The 14,727-nt window shown below is 39.1% G+C and overlaps 1 protein-coding gene across 1 annotated transcript in view; it reads left to right on the top strand.

The window, feature by feature from the left end:
- The window catches only part of LARP4 (La ribonucleoprotein 4), an 81,626-nt gene extending 67,462 nt beyond the window's left edge, over nt 1-14,164 (top strand). Inside the window, exons 11-15 of the mRNA XM_058433703.1 lie at nt 586-700; nt 1,573-1,734; nt 7,622-7,743; nt 8,162-8,330; nt 9,693-14,164. Of these exons, the coding sequence (XP_058289686.1) occupies nt 586-700; nt 1,573-1,734; nt 7,622-7,743; nt 8,162-8,330; nt 9,693-10,031 (907 nt within the window). The 3' untranslated portion in view covers nt 10,032-14,164. The remainder of the gene's footprint in view (nt 1-585; nt 701-1,572; nt 1,735-7,621; nt 7,744-8,161; nt 8,331-9,692) is intronic.
- Nucleotides 14,165-14,727: the final 563 nt, after the last annotated feature.

The following is a 14,727-nucleotide window of genomic DNA, read 5'->3' as shown; positions in this document are numbered from 1 at the left end:
GAGAGAGAGAGACATTGGATTTGGGGTTTATTCAATATATTGTACATGTCATGATGGAGGACTAAACATTGGGGTAAAAGAAACAGGCATGACTTCCAGTAGGTAGGTCACGATAGAGGAGCTCTTTTGCAGGAGGGAAATCTTAGCTGGGAATAAAATTTTGGATTTGTAAGCCTTCACATAGTAATTGGAGTGATAAGCTCATGCAGAGTACTCTCCATAGAGTGGTGAAAGTGGTCTAATATGGAACCTTGGGGAATAAAGCAGCAGTGTTGGGTTGAAAAATGAGATTATTCAGCATGCTGTTTGAAGTATTCAAGCAAAATCTGAATGGACATAGGTAATGGACAAATGTTATCTCGGTTGTAGGCAAAGGCCTAGGCTGAAAATATTTAAAACCTACAATTCAATGATATTTTTGTAAATTTACAGAGATATACAGCCATCACCACCAAAAAGCAAAACAGGTTGTTTTAACAGTTGCTTGCATATAGGTAGTAGTTGAAGCCATGGATCGTGGACATCACTCAAGGAGAATGTGAGAAGTAAAGAGTAATAACCAAATGGAAACCATCAAAAATTTAGAAATGTTCACAGGAAAAAGAGCACATGTCTGTCGAATCTAAAAAACAAAAAAGGTATCACAGAAGCTAAGAGAAAATGTGTTCCCAAGGAAAGGAGGGTTAACGCACCAAATGCTGTAGGTCAGGAAAAAGGGTCCGTCAGGTTTTGCGTTGTTGAAGGCATTGGTGACACCTGAGATAATTTTAGAGGAGTGATGACAAAGTGGAGGAGATACAACAAGTAAGAGGTAAGAGGCTTGTCAGAAGATATTATAGGGTGTTAGGAGGGAAGCATGAGATTTTTCATATATGTTATATAGAGGAGGGATATTGTTCTCTCTTGAATAAATAGATGGAGAAAGATGGTGATGGTCGGGCACAGTTGCTTAAGCCTGTAGTCCCAGCACTTTGGGAGGCCAAGGAGAGAGGACCACTTAAGCTCAAGAGTTTGACACCAGCCTGGGCAACATAGTGAAACCTTGTCACTACTAAAAAACAAAAAATAAAAATTTAGCCAGGTGTGGTGGTGCACACAGCTACTCTGGAGGCAAAAAAGGCAGGAGGATTACTTGAGTCCAGGAAGTCAAGGGTCAAGGTTATAGTGAGCTATGATTGTGTCACTGCATTTCAGCCTTGGCGACAGACCAAGACCCTGTCTCAAAAAAAAGAAAAAAGAGTTGATAGCAAATTTAGGTAAAGTGGGTGTTTTTGTTAAGAACGCATAGGAAATTATGAAATGAATAGTGAAGACTGGTTAGGAGGCTTAAGGAGTATGGCAAAGTTTACAAAAGAAACAGGTGAGAGAAGTGACTAAAGAAAAGTAGAATTGATAAAGACTGATGAGAGCTCAAGTGAGATGTCAAACCAAGAATTTATGTAGGGATACAGTTCTGTGCATTATAGAGATTTTGTTTGCTTCTTTTTCTTTTCTTGCAGCTTTCAGCTTCTGTGACACAGGATTAGGGAATGAGATAGTCATGTGACCTATTTTATTATTTGTTCGTTTTAGAGACCTCATCCTTCAACAGCTGAATCAAAGGCTCCAACACCAAAGTTTGACTTATTAGCCTCAAATTTTCCACCTTTACCTGGAAGTTCGTCGAGAATGCCAGGTGAACTCATTTTGGAGAATAGGATGTCTGATGTTGTTAAAGGTGTCTACAAAGAAAAGGTAAACATCCAGCATCTGAGTCTTACCTTATGAGACCATATTTAGGCTTTATTTGCAGTGTTATTATTTAAAATTTTACTTGCAGTTAGTGTACATTTCTATCATAGTTTTTATTTATGGAGTTTTCAGCATACTTAGAGTGTTTTTTTAAAGATTTATGATAAAGCTGCACAAAGGCAATAAAATGTTTCTTGGCTTTTGCATGTCTTTTTTTTTTTAAAGACATGATCTCAGCTCACTGCAGCCTCTACCTCCTAGGTTCAAGTGATTCTCCTGCCTCAGCCTCCCAAGTAGCTGGGAGTACAGGCGTGTGCAACCACGCCCAGCTAACTTTTGTATTTTTTTTTTAGTAGAGGCAGGGTTTTGCCACGTTGGCCAGGCTGGTCTCCAACTCCTGACCTCAAGCTATCTGCCCACCTTGGCCTCCCAAAGTGCTGGGATTATAGGCGTGAGCCACCACGCCCAGCCTTGCATGTCTTCCTATTAGTCAATTCAGCCTGTTAGAACTGATAACTGACTAATGCAAGCGAAATGGAAGGTATCATTTCCATTTATGTGCCTATAATTCACTAGTGATGAAATGAATTCTTTCAAACAATGGAAAGTAGATGTCTAGAGGCTAAGATACCTCATCCTATGATTATTTGGTGTGTAGACCTCTCCATATCAGAAATCCTCATGTCTCATAAGTTTTTCTCATTTTCTACCTTTTTCTAATTCCGTTTTTTTTTTTTTAATTATAACAGTACATGTCTATAGTATATCTAGGCTTTTAATGAAAAAACCTGCAACTACTTTCAGCTCCTTAGGTTTTTCTCCCAATTTTTATTCCTGTATTTCTTTATTTTTTTTATTTTTTTTTCTTTTGAGACGGAGTCTTGCTCTGTAACCTAGACTGGAATGCAGTGGCGGATCTCTGCTCACTGCAACCTCCGCCTCCCGGGTTCAAGCGATTCTCCTGCCTCAGCCTCATGAGTAGCTGGGATTATAGGCGTGAGCCACCACGCCCAGCTAATTTTTGTATTTTTAGTAGAGACAGGGTTTCTCCATGTTGGCCAGGCTGGTCTCAAACTCCTGACCTTGCGATCTGCCCACCTTGGCCTCCCAAAGTGCTGGAATTACAAGCGTGAGCCACTGCGCCCGGCCCTGTATTTCTAATTATTATTATTATTTTTTTTTTGAGATGGAGTCTCGCTCTATATAGCCCAGGCTGGAGTACATTGGTGCGATCTCTGCTCACTGCAAGCTCTGCCTCCTGGGTTCATGCCATTCTCTTGCGTCAGCCTCCCGAGTAGCTGGGACTACAGCTGCCTGCCACCACGCCCGGCTAATTTTTTTTTTTGTATTTTTAGTAGAGACGGGTTTCACCATGTTAGCCAGGATGGTCTCGATCTCCTGACCTTGTGATCCGCCCGTCTCAGCCTCCCAAAGTGCTGGGGTTACAGGCATGAGCCACCGCGCCATGCCTAATTAACATCAAGATGTTCCTAGTTATGCTAGGACATGCCATCCTTTGTAAGTCACATTTCAGTATTACATATTTTTTTCATGGCTGAGACTCAAACATAATACACTATGATTGTTTCTCCTTTTGTGTGCACTCTCGGTGTCCTACTGCATAGCTGGGCCTTCTCTTTACCATCACCCTGGCAATTTTACTTACTCTTCTTTATCGATCCCCCTTTTTTTCTCACTCTTGTTTCACTCTTCCATGTTAGGGTGGTTCGTATCTTCCATGGTCATGAAGTATAAATTTCTTGCATTCTGAAAATGTTTTTCTGCTCTCAAATTGATCAGTAGTTTATTTCTGTATTGGATTCTCTATTAGAAATCATTTTCCCTTGGAATTTTGAAGGTATTATTCGACTGTCTTGTTTCTTTAAAAAAAAATTGTGACATATGTAGTAGTTATTTCATAAGTTCTAAGATACACTTTTTCCCCCATGTTTTATCACCTTCGAAAATCAGACTAAAAATTATTTTTTAAAAAAGGTAGGCCAGGCGCGGTGGCTCACACCTGTAATCCCAGCACTTTGGGAGGCCGAGGCGGGTGGATCACGAAGTCAGGAGATCAGGACCATCCTAGCTAACACGGTGAAACTCCGTCTCTACTAAAAATACAAAAAATTAGCCAGGCATGGTGGCGGGTGCCTATAGTCCCAGCTTCTCTGGAGGCTGAGGCAGGAGAATGGCGTGAACCCGGGAGGCGGAGCTTACAGTGAGCTGAGATTGTGCCACTGCACTCTAGCCTGGGCGACAGAGCGAGACTCCATTAAAAAAAAAAAAAAAAAAATGTAAAGGCTGGGCACAGTGGCTCACGCCTGTAATCCCAACACTTTGGGAGGCCGAGGAGAGCGGATCATGAGGTCAGGAGTTTGAAACCAACCTGGCCAACGTGGTGAAACCCCGTCTCTACTAAAAATAGAAAAATGAGCTGGGCATGGTGGCACACACCTGTAGTCCCAGCTACTCGGGAGGCTGAGGCAGGAGAATCGCTTGAACCCGGGAGGCAGAGGTTGCAGTGAGCAGAGATCCGCCACTGCAGTCCAGCCTGGGCGACAAGAACAAGACTCTGTCTCAAAAAAAAGAAAAAAAAAAAAAAAATAGCCAGGCACATTGGCTCATACCTGTAATCCCAGCACTGTGGGGGTCCAAGGTGAATGGATTGCTTGAGCCCAGGAGTTCGAGACCAACCTGGGCAACATAGAGAAGGTCCCGTCTGTACATAAAGTAAAAAAAAAAAAAAATTAGCTGGGCATGGTGACGCATGCCTGTAGTCCTTGCTACTTGGGAAGCTGAGACAAGAGGATTGCTTCAGCCCAGGAGATAGAGCTACGATGAGCTGTGATCACACCACTGTACTCCACCCTGGGTGACAGAGCATACCTGTCTCAAAAAAAAAAAGACTCTTCTTTAATCAGAAGCTATTTTAAGTGCAGTATTTTTATTTTCTTCTCATCTTAAGGTCTGCTTCTATCCAGTGGTTTTATTTTTATTTTTTCTTATTGGTACATAAAATAATGGTGTAATTCACAAATAATGGCATCTCAGATTTCAGAAGATGATACACAAACACACATATATACTTTCTTTCTTTTTTTTTTTTGAGACGGAGTTTTGCTCTTGTTGCCCAGGCTGGAGTGCAATGACACGATCTCGGCTCACTGCAACCTCCATCTCCCAGGTTCAAGCGATTCTCCTGCCTCAGCCTCCCAGGTAGCTGGGATTACAGGCATTTGCCACCATGCCCAGCTAATTTTTGTGTTTTTAGTAGAGATGGGGTTTCACCATGTTGGCCAGGATGGTCTCGAACTCTTGACTTCAGGTAAGCCACCATGGCCGGCCATGTATGCATTTTTAAAGAATAATCATGAAGTGTACGTCTCCTTATAACCCCAACACACAATTGTAACCCATAAACATCCCTAGTATCTTAGCAGTGACATGTGTATCTCCCCCCTATTTATAGTCATTCTGCCCCACTCTTCCCCTTTAGATATAAACATTATTCTGACTTTGTGATAGCAATTTTCTTGCCTCATTCTGCATTGACAGAATTTTTCTGTGAAGGGCCAGATACTAATAGTAAATATTTTAGGCTTTGTGGGCCATGTATTGTCACATATTCTTTGTTTTACAACCCTTTAATAACTTAAAAACCAAACCAGACATGGGGGCTCATGCCTGTAATCCCAGCACTTCGGGAAGCTGAGGTGGGAGGATCACTTGAGACCAAGAGTTTGAGACCAGCCTAGTCAACATAGCAAGACCCCCATCTCTAAAAAAATAATAATAATAATTTTAAAATAATAATTATAATTTACAAACCATTCTTAGCTTGTAAGCCATACCAAAACAAGTTGAAGGCTGGATTTGGCCTTGCGGGTCTTAGTTTACCAACCCTTGCCCTAGGTGATAAAACAGGGTGCCTGTTTTTGGAAAGGTTATAAATGGAATTGTACAGTATGTATTCTTCAAGTCTTTCAAGTGTGTTTTGAGATGGAGTGTCGCTGTGTCACCCAGGCTGGAGTGCAGTGGCATGGTCTTGGCTTATTGCAACCTCCACTGCCAGGGTTCAAGCGATTCTTGTGCCTCAGCCTCCCGAATGGTGAATACAGGCGTGCGCCACCATGCCCGGCTAATTTTTGTATTTTCAGTAGAGACAGGGTTTCGCCATGTTGGCCAGGCTGGTCTCAAACTCCTGACCTCAGATGATCCACCCACCTCGGTCTCCCACAGTGCTGGGTTGACAGGTGTGAGCCACTGCGCCTGGTCAGTGTTTCAAGTTTTTAAGAAACAGATTCATATATATTTTTTTACATATTCTGCGTACTAACCCTTTGTCAGTTACATGTAGTACAAATAATCTTTCACTTCTGTGGTTTCTTTTCTGTCTTTAGCGCCTATAGGTTGAAACAAGTTCTTAATTTTAATATGGTCCCATTAGTGTTTTCTTTATAGTTTGCTGTTTTTATTTCATGCTTAGGAAATGATCTAGCTTCCAGATCATGTTCTTATTTATATTTTCTACCAAGTTTTTCTGAATGTTACTTTCAAAACCTATTGAAAATTTTATTTCATCCATCAGTTTTAATTTCTAGGGCTCTTTTCTAAATTCTATGCCAGCAGTATAAATACACATAACAGCGTTTACCATCTTAACCATTTTAAGTGTGTACAGTTTTGTAGTATTAAGTACCTTCACATGGTTGTGCAGCTAAGCTCCAGAACTTACTATCTTTCAAAACTAAAACTCTATACCTATTAAACCATTCCCTGTTCCTCCCTTCTCTTATCCTTCAGCAGCCACTATTCTACTTTCTGTCTCTGAATTGACTACTCTTAGTAATTCGTATAAGTAGAATCATACAGTATTTGTCTATGACTGGTTTATTTTACTTAACATCCTCAGTGTTATTCATGTTGAGCGTGAGTCAAGATTTCATTAATTTTTTTTTAATGTAGCCTACAAACTTTTTTTTTTGTTTGAGACACGGTCTTTCTCTGTTCCCAGGAGGGAGTGCAGTGGCACTATCATGGTTCACTGCAGCAGCTTCAACCTCCCAGACTCACGTGATCCTCTCAAGTAGCAGGGACAACAGGTGGACACCCCCACACCCCAGCTAAATATTTTACTTTATTTTGTAGAGACAGGATCTTGCTATGTTGTCCAAGGCTGGTCTTGAACTCCTGGGCTCAGGCAGTCCTCCCGCCTCAGCCTCCCAAAGTGCTGGGATTACCGTCATGAACCCCTGCACCCACCTCTATGTTTAATTTTTTTTTTTTTGGGGGGGGGGGGGGGGGGGAACGGAGTCTCGCTCTGTAGCCCAGGCTGGAGTGCAGTGGTGCAATCTTGGCTCACTGCAACCTCCGACTCCCGGGTCCTGGTTCAAGCAATTCTCCTGCCTCAGCCTCCCGAGTAGCTGGGATTACTGGCATGCACCACCATGCCCAGCTAATTTTTGTATTTTTAGTAGAGATGGGGTTTCATCATGTTGGCCAGGCTGGTCTTGAACTCTGACCTTGTGATCCACCCACCTCAGCCTCCAAAAGTGCTGGGATTACAGGCGTGAGCCACTGCGCCCAGCCTGTTTAACTTTTTAAGGAATTGCTACATTGCTTTCTAAAGCAGTGCATCATTTTACATTGCCACCCTCTATGTATGAGTTTTAATGTCTCCATATCATCACCAACATTTGTTAATGTTTGTCTTTTTTTTTTAATTATAACCATCCTTGTGGGTATGAAGTGATTTTTCACCGTGGTTTAGCTTTGCATTTTATGATGACTAATGATGTTGACCATCTTCTCTTGTGCTTATTAGACATGTGTATATCTTCTTTGGAAAAAGTCTAAGTGTAATTTTGAAAAATCTTTTTACTTTAAGGATAATGAAGAGTTGACAGTTAGTTGCCCAGTGCCTGCAGATGAGCAGACAGAATGCACTTCTGCCCATCAACTCAATATGAGTACCAGTTCTCCATGTGCTGCTGAGCTTACTGCATTAAGGTACAAGTTATAGTATAGAAGATCTTCAACATTAAATTACTTTTTTCTGGCCGGGTGTGGTGGCTCTTGCCTGTAATCCCAGCACTTTGGGAGGCCGAGGCAGGTGGATCACCTGAGGTCAGGAGTTCAAGACCAGTCTGGCCAACACGGTGAAACCCCGTCTCTACTAAAAATACAAAAATTAGCCGGGCGTGGTGGCGGGCGCCTGTAATCCCAGCTAATCGGGAGGCTGAGGCAGGAGAATTGCTTGAACCTGGGGGGCGGAGGTTGCAGTGAGCCAAGAGCATGCCACTACACTCCAGCCTGGGTGACAGAGTGAGACTCCATCTCAAAAAAAAAAGTTACGTTTTCTTCTGATTAGTTGCTCAACTGTTCTATATGCTGTTCTGAGTGTAATTGCAAGTTCTTTTTTCCTTAGCACAACTCAGCAAGAAAAGGATCTAATAGAAGATACCTGTGTTCAGAAGGATGGTCTCAATCAGACGACTATACCAGTTTCTCCTCCAAGTACTACAAAGCCATCGAGGGCAAGTACTGCTTCACCATGTAATAATAACATAAATGCAGCTACAGCTGTGGCTCTACAGGTAACTTGAAGATTTTAGTTTATGTTAAAAAAAAATACAATAGATTAGATAATTTTTTTTTCCACATAACACTTTGTTAGAACAGAGTCATTTGGAAGTAGCCCAAGTTGGGGCTGACTATCAGAAAGAAGCTTAAGGAGTTTTAAGGTCACTGCAAAGAGATAGAAAGTTTTAGGTTTTTTTTTGTTTTGTTTTGGAGACTGAGTCTTCGCTCTGTCGCCCAGGCTGGAGTGCAGTGGCACGATCTCGGGTCACTGCAAGCTCCGCCTCCTGGGTTCATGCCATTCTCCTGCCTCAGCCTCCCGAGTAGCTGGGACTACAGGCGCCCACCACTACACCTGGCTAATTTTTTGTATTTTTAGTAGAGACGGGTTTCACCTTGTTAGCCAGGATGGTCTCGATCTCCTGACCTCGTGATCCACCCGCCTCGGCCTCCCAAAGTGCTGGGATTACAGGCGTGAGCCACTGCGCCCGGCCCATTCTGTTTCTTTTGATTGCTTTTTTTCTGTTCATATGGTTAAGTGAAGCTTCTTCCTTACCCACGTTAGGATGAATTTATCATTTTGGGGCTAACATAAAGAGGCCTTGTGCCTCTTGATATTCTTTTGGTTGTATATGTGATACTTAACAAGTCTATAAGTGGCCATTGAGAGGCCACTCCCACTTACCAAGTTCCAGAATTGTTTTATAGTTATGTAATTGGGAAAATACAGAAAAATAGAACAAAACACAAGATTTACCTATAATCCCTAGCATTTTAGTACAGCACTTTAAAAAATAGATTTAGAAGACTATCTTCTCATTTAATGATAGTAATAATACTAAAATAAAAGCTACCATTTGAATACTTACTATATATTATTAGGACTAGTGCTGAAGACTTTACATGCTTTATTCTGTTCTCACAATACCCCTATCCCACCTTTTTCAGTTGAGGTAATTAAGACTTTTAATGAGTCTTTTTATACCATTGCTTTCTAACTGCTCTGCTGGGATTCTTTTGTCATCTTTCTTGGGGTTCTTTGTAGCAAGGAGACAGGAGCAGAAAGAACCATTTTATTTCATCATATGGCTATACCATTATTAATCTAATCTGTCCTTTCCTGTTAGGCATTTAGGTCGTTCCTGTCGTTATAAATAATGCTGACATGAACATCCTTCAGTTAAATTCCTCAAGTGAAATTATTGTATAATAAATAAAGATTGTACCAGTGTACTCTGAACAGTATATATGAGAGTGCTTGTTGCATTTTTCTGGAAGATAATATGTGGTTTTCTTGTGGTTAACACAATCATTTTTGTACTTTATAATTTAAAGAATGTGTACTGTAAATGTTTTTTTTTTTTATCATCACTTCAAAGGAACCCCGAAAGTTAAGTTATGCTGAAGTGTGCCAGAAGCCCCCTAAAGAGCCATCTTCAGTTCTTGTGCAGCCACTACGGGAACTTCGCTCCAATGTGGTGTCTCCCACCAAAAATGAAGACAATGGAGCTCCTGAGAACTCCGTTGAGAAACCACATGAGAAGCCAGAAGCAAGGGCTAGTAAGGATTATTCTGGCTTCCGAGGCAATACAATCCCCAGGGGAGCAGCAGGAAAAATCAGGGAACAGAGACGCCAGTTTAGCCATAGGGCTATACCTCAGGGAGTGACTCGACGTAATGGCAAAGAGCAATATGTGCCACCCAGATCACCAAAGTAAAAAACAACAACACTATTCAAAAACTTCACTCTCTTCCCGTTAAACTTGAACTGTGGCTGTATTGAACTGTTTTGGAGGGGAGGGGGTAGCCAGGAAGAAAACAGGAGAAAGTACGTCCATTTCATTATGGATTTTGGAGTTATGAGTGATAGGATCCCAAAATTCATCTCTAATGTGGTTTTTAAATGCTGGAGGATTCCAACCAATATAAATATATATATATATACACACATATATAAAATATAATTTTTCTATTTTTGTTTTTGGTTTTAATTTGCAGAGATTTGCTGCCAGGAATCAATTTTGAGGGTTCAGATTTAGCTTGGAAGAAAAAAGAAACATTATACATCCTTCAGTATAGGAGATGAGGGAATGAGAGAAAATATTTTTTGAAGAAGCATTTCTGTAAAATTAGAAATTACTTTTTTTAATCTATTTAAAGTTTGGCTTGAAGAATGCCATCTCTGACTATATGGCCTTGTATTGCAAAGCAGATCAGTGGCTGGGGTGCCTGTTGTGGGTGTGAGTGTGTACAAGAGCGATTGAAGCCAAATCTGTTGTCATGTTAGTAAATGATTTGAAAACTGAATGTAATACTTGAGTAGATTTTTTTTTCTAGTTTGAAGTTTAGTCTGTCTTTTTGACCTTACTAATATTTCATTTAACAAGTTGTAAAACTCTGATTGTACTTGGAGATGTGACTACCAATCAGTTTGATATTTAAGGAAAGGGGGTTATTCAAAAAATTGAAAATTTCATCTTGGACCTCAGTGCATAGATCAAATGGATTTCAGAGGTTTAAACTTCCCTGTGATTCCCCCCCAATACCCCCAAAATGAGAAACAAAATTTTTTTTCTTACTCCATTTGTTACTCTCTGTTCTTTGACTGCCCACCCACAAAAGCAAAATAACCAACTACCTACCCAATTGTATGTTTGTAATTGCTTTGACCAGTCTAGTCAAATCATATAAATTGTTCTAAATTTCAGAATTGAACATTGAAGTATTAACTCTTCTGTTCACACATTTAGAATTTTAGCTCCCAAGATGGTAGGGCAGACTGACCCTACAGTAATTTATTTGTTGTTAGTGTTAAAGATTAAAGGTAGTAACTGACTCTTAAGTGTTAAATAATGTAGAAGTAAAAAAAATTTTTTTAAAGGCTTAATTTGTAGGGGGGGGGGGGCTTATTTCTGTTTACAATGTATTTATCACCTTCCTTCCCTCCTCTTCTCCCCCCACACCCAAAAAAATACAGTTTGGAATTCACTGAAACAGTACCAGCAAGTCACAAGATTTTTTAGTAAAGATGAGAAAGATGGTTGAAGAAAATTAATGCATAATTTCTCAGTGAATAAAGTTGTAGCTCTCATATACTAAATAGACAAGTTTACATGCTGTTATTTAGAAAATGGCTAAAATATTAAAAACCGTGTTGTGTTAATCTGTTTTAAGTCATACCATGTTCAGAGTTCTATGTAAGGTGGGTTTTATTTTTCTTTTAAGGGATAGTTTGTAATAGTAAGAACTGTCCCATATGTTAGTAAATTACATATGTACAAATTGAAACTGTAAATTGTGAACACTGGAAAGCACCATTGTGACATAGAGTAAACATCTTAGTAATATATTAAAGTGAATGTAAATGGTGGTTAAAATTACGTTACTGTGAAATTCATCTTCCAACTCTAAGTTAAGCTTTGGAGATACATTTTAGTGGTTAACTGTTAAGAGCTTTGAAAACACTGCACATATCCGTACAAGCCAGAATTACTATTTCTTTGACTTACTATTAGCTTGGCAGTTGCTTTTGATTTGATTGTTTTGTGACATGGTATACTATATTTACTCAGTTTGAAACTATTCATTTCTACACACTATTTTAAAAAATTGCTTACTAGGTGAAACATAACAATAAAACTACCTGTGCTGAAATTTGGGGGAAGTTTAGGTCCTTTAAAAAAAATATATTAATCATTGACTACATCTATGATAAAAGTGCTTATTTTGGTTTACTAAGATAATGCAGTTGGTGGAAATGATAAACATTTTAAGTGTTAACATCCTTTGAATGCATTGGATTTCAGAGAATAAACATTTTGTAAAAATCACTTGGTAAGGATTATAAACTTAATTACTGCACTTAAAATGAAACATTACTTTTTTTAAACAATGTGTCACAAATGTAGGCCTGTATTACTTGTATGCTTGTGTGACTTACTGTTATTCCGCCAACGCCTAAAAATTTAAAGGTTATAACTGAAATACAAGAAAAGAGCCTTCTTTTAGAAGAAAGCAGGTATATTTTTGCTTTTACTTCAAATGTTATTGAAAGTAGAAAATTGATTTGTAGATATAACCTTTAAAAATTTTCTTATTAAGACATAATGTTTTTAATTTAATTTGCCTCATTACATCTAATAGTGCCCATTTGATGGGATGTATAGGGAAGAGTGAGAGAGAATGTGTGTGTGTATGTGTGTGTAATATTTATATATATTCACAGTATGTATTTAGCATTTATTTTATTACAGCAGATTTAAAGTTTGTATCTAAATAATGCCTATGAGTTGTGTGAAGCTGTTGGCTTTTTCCAGCGTTACTTTGTAGCTAATGAGGGTGGATGTTCATTGTAGTTTATTTATTTGGTTCTTTAGATGGAGGAATTTAAATAATCAAATTTTTATCTTCACCTTTATAACTTGACATTTCCTTGATCTGTTGGAGGCTAAAAGTAGGTATAAATGATATTGAATGTTTGGTATAGTGATACTCTGCCATAGTTCTTACTGCATGAAGAGAACAAGAGTCACACAAGTTCACCACCTTGCACTTCATAGAGAAGGTACAGAGACATTGCAAAACCTGTCTCCATTTGCTATCCTGGTAATTAAGGTTTTCATAATACCTAGGGCCTGTCTCTGAGTAATTTTAATTTTGCCAAATACACTGACATTTAAAATAGTGATCCATATAAATTTTTTTCAGCTGGGTTTTGAGGACGATAAGCGCTTTCAATGATGAAGGTTCGTTGTGGTAGTTGTCTTATGTGCTGAATTTGCAGATGATCAGATGCTGTGCAGAATTCTGATTTATTTTTGTTTCCTAAAATTAAGATAGCTTGAATATTATTTCACATTCCTTTTTCTTTTTTAAATAGGTTTGCTTTGGAAAGGCTTGATGATGGAATGTTAGCATCTTCACTAGGGTAAAGAAGAACAAAAAGAATGTTGCTGGAACATAAAATAGTATTTAAAAGTTAATGAACACTTCTCTAGTTTTCTTAGTTATGGCCTTAATAATTAGTCTCTTGGCTTAAATGTCCACTAGTTTTACTTTGACACAGTTGAACAACATTAGGGTTAAGTCTCTGGTATTTAGGCTGGCAATATATATATTAACCATATTTTAAAAGTACCAATTTTGTTTTTACAGAAAAAACTCAGAACAGTGTATTCCTTTTGAGGGGCTTTTATAAATTATTAACTATAATATATGATGGATTTTTTCCTAATTTTTTATATTTCCTTACAATTTTGGTGGCCATTAATTTAACTTTAGGCTTTCGGGCATATGCTAGTCTGAGCTTCCAAAAAGCTACATGTATGTTTCACTGTTCATTAGCTGAATGAGGAGATTTTAAGAAGTTGAAAGAGAATTTATTTTCAAGTTGTGAGTAAATCCTCCTTTGAAATTCACCTGATTCAAACTTAAAGTTTATTTTTAAAAGCTGACAACTTTTTATGAATCTTCGAATTGACAGTTCCTAAAAGCGTAACTCAGATATTAACGGGCTGTGTATTAAATGGTTTTATTTTCAGTTTTGCAGCACAGAACACTGTTGAAATATCCATATCAACTTGATTTTTGTAACCTAATTCAGGTGTCCTTTGACATCTCTTAAATGTTGGGGATGGGGGTCAGAGCCAGTTATCAGGCTTCTGTTATGTCGATTGCTTAGATTTGTTCCTGTTGTCAAAACTGTCGCCCCCAAAATTGGTGTGACACATGCTCATGCATAAAATGTTAAAATGAGTACATCCTTGTATTTGTATTTGTTTTCAACATCGCCAAGGTGCTATGGGAAATTAAAGTAACAAAATTAGAAAAAAAATAAAATTATTAAAAAGCAGGACTGGTTTCCTTTTCTCTAGGTGGTGTATGTCTAATGACTACTTCTGTCTACCTTTCAGTATTATATGTTGCCCTCACTAATTCTATTGTTATTGTCTAAGCTGTTTTTTGGATGATGAGGGCAGTGGGAAGTAATGGTGTTTCACGTAAAACAAGGGCAGAGAGACAAGATACAGCTTTATGATCCTCAGGTTTTCTTTTAATTATTTTAGTATCAGAAGCAGTTATTAAAGGGTGAAAAATGGCTGGGCGCGGTAGCTCACGCCTGTAATCCCAACACTTTGGGAGGCCGAGGCGGGCGGATCACCTGGGGCCAGGAGTTCAAGACCAGCCTGGCCAACATGGTGAAACCCCGTCTCTACTAAAAATACAAAAATTAGCTGGAGATGGTGGTGGGCGCCTGTAATCCCAGCTGCTCGGGAAGCTGAGGCAGGAGAATCGCTTGAACTTGGAAGGTGGACATGGCAGTGAGCCAAGATCACGCCATTGCACTCTATCCTGGGTGACTAATGAAACTCCGTCTCAAAATAAAGGGGAGAAAAGACTGCAGTGGCCCTGCAA

The sequence above is a fragment of the Hylobates moloch genome, unplaced genomic scaffold (assembly GCF_009828535.3).
Source record: "Hylobates moloch isolate HMO894 unplaced genomic scaffold, HMol_V3 SCAFFOLD_22, whole genome shotgun sequence".
NCBI classification, from domain to species: Eukaryota; Metazoa; Chordata; class Mammalia; order Primates; family Hylobatidae; genus Hylobates; species Hylobates moloch.
The sequence above is the reverse complement of the archived record's forward strand: the minus strand, read 5'-3'. Positions and strand labels throughout refer to the sequence as shown.